Below are 15,189 nucleotides of genomic sequence, written 5' to 3' on the forward strand. Positions count from 1 at the left end.
ACTAACTCCTCATGGCCAGTATAGAGGCAATGCAGGAAATCTATGTGGCTGAATTTTATGATATAAAAAGGAAGGGAGGAAGGAAATGCAGTCATGCTAGATCAGATTAGGACAGTAGTGTTGGGGAAGGATAATTCTTCTTGTTGTTGTGTGCCTTCAAGTCATTTCCATCTTATGGCGATCCTAAGATGAACCCAGCACAGGGTTTTCTTGGCAAGTTTTTCAGAGGGGGTTTGCCATTGCCATTCTCCGAGGCTGAGAGAATGTGACTTGCCTAAGGTCACCTAGTAAGTTTAAACAGCTGAGCTGGGATTCCCAACTGTATTATGTTCTGACTACCTAACACAGGACCCAAACAGACAGTCCAAAATAAAGCTGCTTTGGGTCACTTTGGAGGTATGCCCTGGTCTCTAGATCCCTGGTCTTTAGAGTGATAGTCCTATGCTCAAACCACTACACCATACTGTTTTTCCTCCATTTAAAGTGCACCCAAGGTTGCTTTTAAATTGCAGGGTGGGAACACTACTGGTGACCCCCCCCCTTCATTTAGACCTAAAGTGACTTTGAGGAAAAGTGATTTTTGATGATGAAACCAATATGGTGAGGAAAGAATTATGTCTCCTACCCTTCACAGCATTGCTCCATTGACCTAGTATCCCATCCTTCTCTGGATTATGTTAAACATACAAAGTCACACAGTTAGAGGTCCAATTAAGGATTTCCTTGGTCAGTACTACTCAAATTGGTGATGTGTGAAGCAGTGCTGGTCTGCATGCTGTTGGCTGCTGGTCTGCACCAAGTTTCCAGGAAAGAAACAGTTATAGCCAAGGGGCTCAAATGTGATGTTGGTCCCTAGTACATTGCGGGGGTAAAAAATCCTGCCCATCATTAAATAGCTTAAGAAGTACTGTCCTAGGTCAAGTGTAGCTTGGGCTGCTTCTGCACTGCATAAACAATCCAGTTTGACACCACTTTAACTGCCATGGCTCAATGCTATGGAATTCTGAAATTTGTAATTTTGTAAGATATTTAATCTTCTTTCTTGGAGTTTGTTGTGTCACGACAGACTATATATCCCAGGATTACAAAGCACTGAGCCTTTGCAGTTAAAGCGGTGTAAAACTGCATTATTTCTGCAATGCAGATGCAACCTTAGTTCTTCATCTCACACAGGACTCTTTTTATACTCAATGAAGTTATAGTGCCATTATTCCACTTTAACTGCCATGGTGACATCCTATGGAATCCTGGGATTTATATTTTGTGGAGGGGGAATATTCACAATTCTCAGCAAGAGAGTTCGACCGGCTCACCAGACTACAGACTACAGGATTCCATGTTATAATTGTGTAGTGTGGAAGGGCCCACATAGTATTTGAAAGTCAAATACATTAGAAATTTGTTTCCATTTGATGTTCCCCTGTAGTCCAACACAAAGGAAGCACAATCATATCCACTATAAAAAGTTGCTAAATGAAGTTTAGCTCCATTCAGAGCAGACTCAATGGGTCAAATGGTGAACAGTATGTCAACATTTATGTACGTCCCACTGACTCAGTTGGTTTACTTTGATTGTGTCAGTTTATAGCAATTAAGCTGTATACTGATGGATTCTGTCCAATGTGCTTCAAAATGCTTTGTCTCACACTCAGTTTTCTGATGGACTGCAGATATTTTATTAGTATTTGGCACATGAGAAAACTGAATTTGAATTTAAACAAACTGTTTTTGCACATTATATTTTATCATAGATTCTCTCTCACTCATTTTTCTTCAAGGGAAGAGTCTGACATGGTCTAGAAACCTGGCAAGTAAACAACAACAATCTTGATGATTTGATAGATTTTGGACCCAGTTTGATAGTGGGAAATGCTGCAGTTCAGCCTTTGTCCTAATCACACATTACATCAATCTAATGAGATGATCATTTTTATGAAACATATAAAGCGACTAATTTAAACAAAGAATCAAATGAGTGTATGCATGATCATTTCCTTCATGGAGACCATTAATATGAAGCTTATGTAACTTGCAAGAGGAAGATAAGGGACAAAGAAGAGTATTCCAGGGGGTAGGAGGACATCAAGTTCTGGTAACAATAGTCTCAGTGATACAGGGGAATTGGTACAAGAATCCAATAGTGGACAGAAAACAACAACAAAGAATCAGCTGGAGAGAATGACTCATGATCCTACCTGTCTCTACATTAATGAACCGGGCATGGGCAATAAACAAGATGAGCTTGAACTCTTAATACTGAAAGGCATGTATGGTTAAATAGACATCACTGAAACATAGCAGGATGAGCCTCATGATTGGGACATAGTTATGGAGGGGTATAACCTATTCAAAAGAAATAGACCAAAAAGAAAAGGAGGAGGAGTAGCATTATATGTCAAGATCCATGACTTACAGCATGGAAGAAAGGTTGGGAAACTTTGGGTGAAAATTTAGGAAGAGAGAAACAACAGTGACCTCACTGTAAGCATCCACTATACTCCCCCACCCCAGCCACTTTGAAGATTTAGATGAAGCTATCCTAAAACAAATTACCAGTATTCAAAAAGGAGTGATATAGTAATAATGGGGGTTTTCAACCACCTTGTGACATGTTGGAAGTCACATTCTGCCAGGAGTCCAACAAATTCTTCACAAACTTTGCAGACAATTTCATTGTACAAAAGTTGGAGGAAGCAACAAAGGGATCACTGTTTTTGGATATGTTTTTAACTAACACAGATGGTCAATGGGATGGAAATAATTGGATCTGGGGTGGAATTGGCCATGTCTTGTTAGTATGTGCTATATAGAGGAAAGGAAAAACATAGTTAGACACTCACTCTGGACTTAGCTGATTTCAATAAGCTTATGGAAATAGAGGGTGAGATCCCATGATCAGAAATGCTCGAAGATAAGGGAGTTTGTGATGTGTGGAAGTTTCTTACAGGTGAGGTACTGAAGGAACCGTTGAAATCAATTCCAATTAGGAAGAAAAGTGGGAACTGTCTAAAAATATGAGAATGCTTCAGACTATTTAATCATTTATCTGAAAGATCCTCCTGGTCTTCTCTTTCATGGTATTTTGACACCATGTGAAAATGTTTTTTTTTCCCAATGAACCAAGGAGCTTGGCTTAGTTTTGGATGAGATATCCCAAATATATTTTCTTCTGTTGCCCTCTGCTTAAATGAAAGTTCATGTTATAAAAATTGTGTTCTTAATATTAATTAATTAATGCTAATTTTGTTGATTATAAGCCACATTGGGCATTGTTCTATGCCAGAAGTAGATTATCTATGGTGTTCCAGATGATGTTGGACTGAAATTTATCTGTCATCATTGTCTATGCTGGCTAAGGCTGACAGAAACTGCAGCCCAAAAGCACCTAGAGAACCAAAGTTTGCCCATCCTTGATTTAAGCAATGGATAGGCAGGCTATAAATATTATGAATGCTAGTAGAAACAGTAATTAAGATTTCCCTGTTTTGACAGCAGTTGTAAGTAGTAATAAAAACATGGAGAGAAAAGATTTCTTGACTTGATATTTTGTTTTATTCAGTTACCTGATTAAGAAAATGGAAAGCAACAATATTGGATTAGAAAATAGAACATTATAAAAGACTAGGAATTTTGCATATTCCTTGTTAAGGCCTTGTTAGAAATGATTAAGAAATTTCACAGTATGAAGAAACGAAGCCCACACAGAGATGAACATTCCTTGCTTAAGACTTCTTGCGATTCCATTCTGAAATTTTGAGTTCTGGTGGGGCACGGCGAAACCATTCTGACCAAGATCCATCATAGACAGCCACGTCTGGCTTACCACAGAGGTATGCTGCCAGGGCAATATGGCATGCTGTGACGCCCTTGCGGCATGTAGCAATTAGTGGTTTTGAAAGATCCACCTTCTTTGCCTGGAACATGCTTCTGATCTCTTCTGAGCTCTTCTCAAATCCTTTCTCAGTCAAAAAATTTAAAAAAGGCATATTCAGAGTGCCTGGGATGTGGCCTGGTTCAATCCCTAGAACAAAAAGAAAGCACAGGGGAGACATAAAGAAAATTTCCAGAAAGACTCCATGTTGCTATAACAGTGATATAAATCAATCAGTAGATCTTGGATCTGAAGCAGCCAGTGTTTTTTTCTGACTGAAAAATGAGGCATGTAAAGAATTTTACTCAATCTTCCAGGTATCCTGTCTCCTCTGATAACCTGTCTCAGCAGTGATACACCAGAAAAAGGTGTCTTATCTTTATAGCAATACAAGAAGAGCTGAGAAACTGAAATCCTATTTTGGAGTGAACAACTGTGGATTTTTCATCCCGTGCCCCTGGTGGGATATATCAACATACTTTTCTGTGACCCAAAGTAAAATGACAACACATCTGGTTCAGGCTTTGGCCACTTTTGAGGGATGGAGGGGAGAAACTGCTGCATTCTGGAGTGGATTTGAATAATTTGGGGTGTTCTCAAGGGTAAAAATTACAGTGAGCCCTTCTTTTATGCGAGGGATCTGTTCTGGAACCCCCCCCCCGCATAAAAGAAATTGTGCGTATGCTTGAGCCCCATTACAAGCAATGGGGCTCATGCTTGCAGCAATGCGGTGGTGTGGCAGTGCACACACGCCATGGGCGTGCGCACCATTGTTCCTTCCAGCATTGTATGACTCAGGCACACACACTGTACTTTTAAAAACATTCAGAGCTATTGGGGTGATCCTAGGTGACTGCAAATATGTAGTGGCACGTGTCCCACAGCTCACAGTTTCTCCACCCTGGCCTATCTAATCCAACATTCTGTTCCCAGAATATATATGAAATTATTATGAGACCCCCTCAATCTAGAAATAATGGGAACAGTGCTCCCCATCATGTTTCACATCAACTAGTAGTGAAATTCATTTTGCTCCTCATATATAGGAAGTATGACGTTGGACTCAAAGCACCATCAGCCCCAGCTAATGGCCATGGTGATGAGAGCTGAAGTCCAACAACATCTGGAGGACCACAGGACATATATATTCTATATCAATTAACCAATCACTGTATTTACATTTTTGTGGGTTTTCGGGCTATGTGACCGTGTTCTAGAAAAGTTTGTTTCTGAGGTTTTGCCAGCATCTGGAGATGCCAACCACAGATGCTGGTGAACCACCAAAAACAAACTCTTCTAGAACATGGCCACATAGCCCCAAAAAACCCACAAAAAACTATGGCTGCCAGCCATGAAAGCCTTTGACTTCACACTTTATTTATATCCTGCCTCCCCCACCCCATTAAGTGGGATAGTTACATCAGGGATAAGAATCATGTTGGCCTCCAAATATTGGACTGCAAGTCCCAGCTGTTCTAGACAGCATAGCAAATTATGAGGAATGCTGGGAGTGCCGTTCCACAGCATCTGGAATGCTACATTATTTTCATCCCTGCTTTATACAGGCATTATATAATGCTGAGATAAAAAGAAGGTAGGTAAATGTGTAACTTCACAAATTCGGTACAAGCCAACAATTTTACTGGCTATTACTTCCTGGGGAGCTGACACAGTGCCTTTCTCAGTCTTGGGCCCAAATCCAATTGCTATTCTCAAATCCTAGAGTAGACTCATCAAATCAATGACTAAATGATGTTAGCTTTCTTGTCAGTTCCATTCTAGTTGTCACAAGTAGCTGGATTTAAGTCTTGAATGTCCTTGAGGGAAATGTTGGGAAATACTACTGAGGCAAGCGAACCTCTGAGGATTTGTTGACAAGTGAATGCAAAGTGTTTCAGTCAAATGGGCAAAGTGAAATAAACAATTATTTGCAGTTCAGTATTTTTAGCCCTGTAATGTTGTCCAGGGGAAGTCAGGAGCACTAGAGCCAATTCCTGAGGAGCACAGAGGAAGCTAATCAAGAAACAAATGAGACGAAAAATGTCCATCTGGAATGGTGGGAGATTACTATGGCACATATCTGAAACAACTTTCCAAAAAGACTGCTGCTTTTCTTTCTTGTATGTGTGTGCTGGAGGGGGAGCCAAGTATGCCACTGTTTTTGCAGTCTCAGATTATGATGCTATTTTTGTGAAGGGATGCCACAATGCCATGCCTCAATCCCTCTTTGAATCACAGTGTAAAGCATTGATTAAGAAGTTTTAAATGGTTTATTTCTCTTGCAAAAAGAAGAAGTGGATTCATATGAAAAGATGGAGCAATGAATCTGCCACAAGAAGAATATTTTGACATAGTAGTTGCCAGTGACGTTGTGAGGGCAGAATTTGGGGGCAAATGTCCAAAAACTAACTAAGCAGAAGGAGGCCAAATGTAGAAAGACTGATGGATTCTCACTCTCCTCATCTATGGGTGCTTAGCCAGTTTGTCAGAACATCTGGAAGACTGAGCAAAATTAGAGAACTAGTCATAGGCGGGATACAAACGGCCCTCAAGGGGCCGTTTTCCCGCCGCCGCCATTCGCTGCGTAGGGAAGCCCCAGCTGCCAGACCGCGAGGCTTCCCTGCGCAGCAAAAAAGGAGCGGCGAAATGCCGCTCCTTTTTGGAACGCGGAAGTGGCGCTGCGAGGGGTGGAGTGCGTCCTCGCGACGTCACTTCCGCCGCGACACGTCTGGACGCACAGCGTCCAGTACGTCAACATGGCGGCGCCCATGTGGATGGGCACCGCAAAAAAGTACGCGCTCCGCGCGTACTGGGAGGAAGGGCTGTCAGGAAGGTAAGAACCTTCCTAACCCTAATACGGCCCTTCCTAACCCTAGTACGCGCGGAGCGCGTACTTTATGGCGGTTTGTATCCCGCCATAATTTGCTTAATTTGCAATGTACATTTCATGCTTTTATATTGGCTCGAATGAAAAAAAGATTTTGATCAGTGCCTGTATAAAAGGAGAGTAGCAGAACTAGGAGCAGTTTCCTTTTATAGAAGATAATAAAAAGTTTGAATTACTGTAATGAACTCTGTGTGAAGCAGCCTTTGAAGAGTGTTTAAAAGCTTCAGCTGGTACAGAGCTACAGCAGGAACGTTACGTGGGTTTGTACAGCTAGGGTTGTCATATTCCATTTCTGCAAATCTGGGCATGTAACAGCCTGGTTTACCTTTTTTGACCTTTTCATCACAATGTACACAGTAGGCCATTTATTTGTGCTAAGCTCTTTGTATTCCCATCCAATGATCTTTCATTAATACCAGGTAAGGGAATGATAAATATTTGTACTTTTTACATTCCCATTCCCTTTCACCTCTCCAGTTACTTCTTTGCATCCAGCCATGTGGACAAATATCTTCCAGCTGAGGCAACACTCCATTGTGTCTGATGAAGTAGGCTGGAGTCTACAAAAAAAAGCTTATGCCAAATAAAACCTGTTAGTCTGCCCTTGTGTACTATTGGGTAGGCAAGAGTAGATTCTAGATCCTGTTGATTTTCACTGCAAAAGATTAACAGAGGTATGGTATTCCTTTGTGTAAGAAAAAAAAAATCAAAGCAAATGCCAATTCAACATGGCAGATATGTTGTGCTCCCCAAGACCATCCTTGTGTTTCTCTTCAATAGAAATCCTTTCTATATCCTCACCCTTGTCGCTGTGGATTTGTTTTGCTTGTACAGCATTTCCACTATAGAGATAAATGGTGTTCCTAATAAACAGATGTACAGTTGACCCTCCATAGCCACAGATTAGTTTTATCCATGGATTCAACCATCTACAGCTTGAAAATGTTTTTTAAAAATATAAATTCCAAAAGCAAACCTTGATCTGTCCATTTTATAGAAGGGACTGCATTTTACTATGCCATTTTATTTAATGGGACTTTGAGTATATAAGTCCCACTGGTATCCATGGGGGTCCTGAACCATATCCCAGTGGCTATCAAGAGCCCCCTTTATATAAATATCTTATGTTCATTTAACTTAGTAGGGCAAATGACCCATACTATAATCCCCAGACAGATGCATGTGCAGTTAGTCCACCAAAGACTTACCTTTTAAAAAATTATCATTGTTTGTGTCTATTTCCCCTAAATATGAAGATTCACATCCATCCATCTTAATAAATTTGTATCTCAGTCTCTCCTCCTCCCCTTTCCTGTGCTCCTTCTGGAGCTCTGAAGCAATGACTTGCTTTCCTCCTGGATGGCTTCTGTTGTGATCCCTGCCGCCTTACCTTTTCTGCTGTTTTTCTAATGTGCCCTAATCTCATCCTTCCCCCTCCTTGGACTTACCTCATGCCTCTGCAATGCCCCTTCTTTTGACCTTTGCACTCTGTTGTTGCATCTCCCGTGCCTTTCCCTTGCCTAGGCTGCATCTGCACTGCCGAGACAATCTGGTTTCACACCACTAACTGGCATGGCTCAGTGCTATGGAATTCTTGGAATTGTTGTTTGTTGAACACCAGAGCAACAAAAAAATGACAATTCCCAGAATTCCACAACATTGAGCCATGCCAGTTAAAGAAGTGTCAAACAGATTATTTTGGTAGTGTGGATGCAGCCCCTGTGACACTATTATATCTCCCTCGCATAGGGTGACCTGGTGTCATAATCGCAAAGGAGAACAAGGCACTGTAAAATGTAGGACATTACAAACTTAAAGCTAAAAACAGTAATATAAAAACACTAATATAAATACAAATTCATTCCATAGGTTTTATTTACAGCTCTATTACATATGCTGTATGCAAAGGGATCTTGTAGCACCTTTGAGACCAGCTGGAAAAAAAAAGTTGGTAGCATGAGCATTCATAGACTTGAGACTACTTCTTTATAAACATGCAACTTCTGTCTTTCAGTTAATCTCAAATGTGATATAAGAACACTTTGCGTACTGATTTTCCAGACTAACACAGCTATGTCTTTTCACAGAACTAGAAAAATGATGAAATCAGGGAAGACACTGCAGTTTACTATAAAATAAGCGGCAAATCACTGGAGGGAGGAAGAGCTTCTGTTAGAATTCTGATGCCTAGGAGGTAGAAGTATATTTGCCCAAGAGTCTATTTACCCACACAAAGTGTGGGAAACTGCGTTATAGGGGAAAGTCAGCAGCTTTGTTCCCAAGAATAAGGGCAAGCAAATAAACACTGTAAAAAATCTCAACAGGTATTTTAATTGTGTGTGTGCGTGTGTGTGTGTGCACCTAGGTTAATATGATCATATCCCACCACCTACCTCTGAGTTTTCACTTGCCTTATGAGTCCAGAAATGAACCAATGCGAGTTTTTGGAAAATGTCATTTCCTGCAAGTTCTGTTGATAAATGTAATATTATGCCACCCTAAGAAACTGAGAGTAATCAGTTAATGTAGGTTTTTTTTTTTTTAAGAGCAAGTACATTGTGCTCATGCTACTTTGTTCTTCTTCCAGGCAGTCAACATGAGAAGTTCCACAGGGTGTGGAGAGGGGCTGGGTGGAAGATTAGAAGAACTCACCCCACTTGCTCTGAACTAGCATTGTAAACCAAAAATTACGCACTCTTTCTCAGAAAGGCACCCATCCAAACATATTTTGATTCTACTTTTCTGCTTTTTGCAGATACATTTATTGATTCAAATAGCTTTAGCAAACAGACAGTAACTGCCAAGACTAAAACAGGTAAACTGATCTGCAATTCATTCCAGGTAATACAAGGCCTGTGCAAACACAAGTCCTTTGGTATTTTATATATGTGTATGTTTGCATGGGCTTTCAAGTAGGTTGCCCCGTATATGACAAGAACTGCACAAGTTGCACATGTATGAGGTGTTGCATGTGGTAAATGCATATGTAGATGTTATTATTATACATGTATGAAGTGTTGCATGTGGTAAATGCATATGTAGATGTTATTATTATACATCATTACCTGTGAGGAAAATGTTGTTTCCTGTGCAAATCAACCTCATGAGAATATTGCATAGAATAAGTCCCAAAATGCAAAGAGCTCTATTGTCCAGGATTTCTCACATGAGAGTTTCTCAACCCTCTGCCAACCCCCCCCCCCATGTTTTTCTGTGCATTTTGCAAATGCTTTCAAATATTCTTTCCAATCCTAATACAGGGGGATACAGTAAGTGCTCATTCAGCAATGGTCCTATAAGTATTTCCCCACATGAATCTAGAACTAAATTTATCCAAACATTGTGCATATGCTACATGCAAAACTACAGATAGGATTTGTGCAATTTTCTTCCCAAAAGTTAATTCTATGTAGAAATGGAATTTCCCCCACAGCCATCAGAGTCAGGGTGGCAGCAAAAGTGGGGGCCTGCCTGACGAATGATTATAAAAGGGGAGGAACTGTTGAAAGGAGTAAGAGTGTGTTCTGTACTACCAGAAGTGTAGTTAGAAGTGAAGAGGTTAGCCTTAGTGGAATTCAGACTTCCGTGTAAGGAATAGAGTTAAAATGAAAGAAGGTTTAATGACAAGGGACTTCATCACAGGGGGGAAATCTTTGGTTTAACCAGCAATTAACCTCTGAAAATTGTGCAATTGCGATTAAAGATTTTCACACACATTACACTTAAAGAGCCATTATCCCAGGTATAATGAGGGAATAACCGGGCAATAAACAGCAGCAAACCATTCATGGGATTTTCCTGTTAATGATTTGTTGCTGTTTATTGCCAGTTTATTCCTGGGATAATGGCACTTTAATGTTGTGTGGAAATCTTAATTGTGACTGCATGATTTTTATGGCTTAATTGCTGATTAAACCTCCAATTTTTTCCATGTGATAAAGTCCATAGATGAGTGTGTCATGTTCTGTCTGAAGTGAAGAGTCAGATCAGGGCAGCTCATACCTGCTTTGCTCTGAGAGAATGTTAATTGGGAATTGAATCTGTCTTTCACAGTATTCATATTCCTGATGAAGGGCTGTTATTAGGACTTGGGTTCAGAGAGACCTAAAAACACAGTTTTAACATAGTCAGTGAGGGAACTGACTAAGGAACAGTTTGTAAGAAGCAAAGTGATGAACACATTGTAACCACACAATTTGAGAACCACCTGTAAAAGATACTACTTAAGTTCTGGCTGTAAATAAACGTTATATTTCTTCTTGTTTACAGAAGAGTTGCTTGAAATAATTTATAAATAACAACATCAAAGCACGCTACCAAAATGATTAAAACACTTACTAGGAAAGGATACTGGGAGCCCATCTCTGAGTCACTTTTTAAATGACTGAACTAGGAGAGAAAGTGGGGCCAGAAAGAGGACCAAGCATTAAAGAGATCATTCTGAGGAAAGAAAGGCCTCAGACTCTATTATAAGTAAGGGGAGAAGAACTGTGTGAACCTAGCAGTCATGTCTTCTTTGGAAGTTAGATGGCCATCTGTTGGAGGTGCTTTGATTGTGTATTCCTGTATGCCAGGGGGTTGGACTGGATGGCCCTTGAGGTCTCTTCCAGCTCTATGATTATTTGGAGTATTCTGGCCAGTGAAGACAAGGCCTGTGAGTTGTAGATCTCCAATCCTCTCCTGGAATTGTCAATTGATACATTTTACATTTTTGTGTGTGTTTGTATTGATTTCTCAATACAAATTGAGAAATCAATTTGTGCCCATTGGAGCACTAAGGATTATGTACCACCTGGAATAATACATACATTGATATTTGCAACAAATATACTTTTCAACCTCTATAGCAGTTATATTTTGCCTTTTTCTCCATACAGGAAAGTACTTTCCTTGCTGAAATAAAGCAGAACAGTTGCAGGGATCTTGATTCTCATGCTGATCAGAATGCTGGAATGGCTGGGTGTGGTGACACTAGAAAATTGTTAACGTGGTTTTTAAAAAATCCCTTGGGAAGATTCTACCTCAGCAGGCTGTAATTCTTCAAGGACAGGCATGTATGTGCACACACACACACACACACACACACACACTCCTTGCTACTGCTTTGCCCTTTGTCCAGGAAAACAAAAACAGACAGCTCAGCAATCTCCTATATATTGCTGGGGAGAGGAGAGAGCATACAAGATGAGATAGCGTGCTTTGGACTTCTTGTGTAACTCTTTGGGGAGCTGGCTATTCAAGAATAAAAAGGCAAAGACCAGTTAAGCTGCTTTTTGAGTTTTGGGGGAGTGAGTAGAGGTTGGGGAGAGAGGAGCAAAAGAAGGAGTTGTATTGTTTTTTATTCTTCAAAAAGCAGCCAAATTATCAAGTTACTGGAGGACTTATTGTAACAGTATGTTGAGCTTCCTGGACGTTGCTACTAGCAGACATGAATGCCAACAAGTGAACTGGCAGATACAGAGTCTGCCAGAGTCTAAAGGGGACGGGTGACAGGACTGTTTCTTCTACTCCTCTGGTAAAAATAACTGCTTTTGCCATATGAGAAGAAGTGGGAAGAGGGAAAGGTGTAACTAAAAACTCCCCGGCACTCTTTAGCTGAGGTGGCAGAACTCTTGTCTTCAAATATGCTCATTTTTTCCAAGGAAAATCAGACTTCCAATTAGATATCCTAACCACCCAATACTATGCATGTTTATTTGGGAAGTGTCATACTTTGCTCCCAGATAAGTGTGCAGAAGACTGTAGCCTGAAGGCTAAAACCTGAAGTTTGCAGAAGACTGCAGCCTAAACCTAAAATCAGGAATGGGCAACCTGTGGTCCTCCATATGGTGCTGGACTGCAGTTCCCATGATCTCTCACCACTGGCAATATGCTGGTTACGGCTGTTGAGAGTTGCAGTACAATAGCACCTGGAGGGACATAAGTTACCCTCCCTTGGTCCAAAGGAGTGAATCAATATTAGGAAAAAACAAGTATGGACAAATTCAGAATCAATGTGGTAAACATTCCTTTCCAACCAAAGGTGATCCCAGCTGGTTTTCCTACCTTCCTTCCCTGGTTCATGTTCTGTTCCTTTGAATCTCCCTTCAGCTCTGGAATCCACCATCTGGAAGCGTTTGGATTCAAGGTTCTCCAGGATCTCTTCATAGGTCTTCAAAAGGGACCTGTTCAGGGAGGCTTTAAAAACAGCTGGTTCCGGCCTGGTGATCTCAGATGTCACTGGGTGTCCCTCTTTCATCCAGTTCGTGAACCCTCCATTCAACACAGAGACGGTTCGGTGCCCGAAGACCCGGAACATCCACCAAGCCCGTGGAGCATAGAAGATGCCCAAGTCGTCCCCATCGTATACAACAATATGTGTTTGGTTGCCAATGCCTAGGTGGCTCACATATTCCGCAAAGTATTTCTCGCTGGGCAGCATGAGCTCGTAGGGAGATGACTTGTCTTTGCATTCCTCGATATCGAAAAAGGAGGCACCAGGGATGTGCCGTTCTTGGAATTCTTTCTTGGCATCTCTTGTACCAGGTTCATACCAGGAGGTGTCCAGCACCCGTAGCTCAGGCCCAATCTTATTGGCCCGCACAGCTTCTGCTAGCCATTTGGTGGAGACCAGGGCCCTATACAATGCTTGCTGCACCATGTTAGCCAAAACTCTTGTGATGGATGAACAGCTAGCAGAAGGGAATGAGAAGAAAGAGGAGGAGTTAGGATTCCTAAACTCTGGTCTCTGCTTGTGGTCCAATCCGTAGACAAGGGGCGGGGAACCAAGGCTTGAGCTACCTTCATTCCTATTCAAGCCTACACTTTGGACTGACACAGGCCCTCCCACAACCAGCTGCCAATCCCAAGACCCCCCCCCCCCCCGCCAGCTTTGCAAACATTAGTTCAGTTTTGAGAACCTGTAACAAGCATTAGGAGGAAACAAACTTGCTCTCTGTGGCCACCTCTGGGTGCTTTGTTACTTTACTTCCCTCTCATTATTACAAAAGGACTGTGGAGTGAGAAGTCGTCTCAAAGTCAGCTGTTGGAGGACGTGCTGAGAACAAGACGAAATGTCTCAGATGCCAGAGTAAGTGACAGTGTTGCAAAGGCTGAGAGGTGATTGGTTAACATTGCTGTAGGGCAAAGGGCCACTCTGAAAGAGAAAGCCACATATAAAAGTGCCAAGAATGTGGGGTCACCAAGGGGGAAAGGGTTCCATTGCAAATGGAAGGAGAAAAAGCTGTCAGAGGAGCCAATCTATGGATTCTGAAACACTGGCATCTATTGAAGAATGCTGATAGATTTGTCACTGCAGTAGAGTTTTGGAAAAGTTTTCCTTTTTCAGACTTCAACTTCCAGAATGGCTGGGAGATTTGGGGTATTGTGATCTAAAAAGTCCTATTTCCCAAAATTATATTTGAAATTGTCATGAGACAGCAGTCATAGTTTCTGACAGATTCTGGGAACTATAATGTAAAAGGATAGTAGTACAGTAAAATATGTTTTATCTGCCAGGGTGGCTTCTAGTGGTTTGAGTACTGGATTGCAACGCTGGAGATCAGGGTTCAATTTCCAGCTCAGCCATGAAACCCACTGGGTGACTGTGGGCGAGTCACAGGCTCTCAGCCTCGGGGGAAGGCAATGGCAAACCTCTTTGGAACAAATCTTGCCAAGAAAATCCCATGATAGGGTCACCACAAGTCAGAAACAATTTGAGGGCATGTGGCAATGATGATTTTAAATCAGCTTTATAGAGTTTTAATGTAGTGTTTTTAAATTGGTCTGAAACTTTTGGTAAGTGTTTTTAATGTGTTATGGACGCCACCTTGAGTCCTGGCCTGGGAGAAAGGCAGCTATAAATAAAGTATGTAAATAAATGTCAGTTTTCTAAAAGTTAACATTGGTTCTAAGCAAACAACTCCACTGGAAACAGTTATTGCACATGCACAGCCATTTGCGAATGCGATGTGTGTATCCCAAAACATTTTATATTTAATAGGGAACTCAGACAACAGGTAGCAGAGCTAGGGATGCATCCACTGCAGAAATAATCCGGTATGAGACCACTTTAACAGCCCTGGCTCAATGCTATGGCATTCTGGGAATGATGTTTGTGGTGGCCCCAGAGCAGAGCCATAGTATTAAGTCAGGGCTGTTAAAGCGGTCTCAAACCGGATTATTTCAGCAGTATGTTTTGGATCAAAGTCATGAAAAAAGCAGGCGCTGTTCTTCCCTAAACTCTGTTCCAAAGGAACTTTTTAAAACTTTGAAATCAGGACATTAACACCAGTCCTCCACAGGTTTATTAATAAACACGTTTTACCTGAATACAGTGGAACCTACTCCTAAATAAACATTGCACCATAACCTCCTATTTTCAATAGAAATGTAGGAATGCAGATTCATTTTGAATGCCACACATCTTCCTGGCCATTTTCACACACACAAA

At 41.2% G+C, this 15,189-nt stretch overlaps 1 protein-coding gene across 1 annotated transcript; it reads right to left on the reverse strand.

Moving 5' to 3' along the window:
- Nucleotides 1-3,542: 3,542 nt before the first annotated feature.
- TST (thiosulfate sulfurtransferase) lies at nt 3,543-13,448 on the reverse strand. Its single transcript, XM_089526752.1, has 2 exons — nt 12,804-13,448; nt 3,543-4,021 (listed from the first exon to the last, which is right to left on the reverse strand). The coding sequence occupies exons 1-2, from the start codon at nt 13,396-13,398 to the stop codon at nt 3,723-3,725; spliced, it is 894 nt and encodes a 297-aa protein (XP_089382878.1). The 5' UTR covers nt 13,399-13,448; the 3' UTR covers nt 3,543-3,722.
- Between the last annotated feature and the right edge of the window lie 1,741 nt (nt 13,449-15,189).

The sequence above is a fragment of the Sceloporus occidentalis genome, unplaced genomic scaffold (genome assembly GCF_023333645.1).
Source record: "Sceloporus occidentalis isolate IW3139 unplaced genomic scaffold, rSceOcc1.0.p SCAF_5, whole genome shotgun sequence".
Lineage (NCBI taxonomy): Eukaryota > Metazoa > Chordata > Lepidosauria > Squamata > Phrynosomatidae > Sceloporus > Sceloporus occidentalis.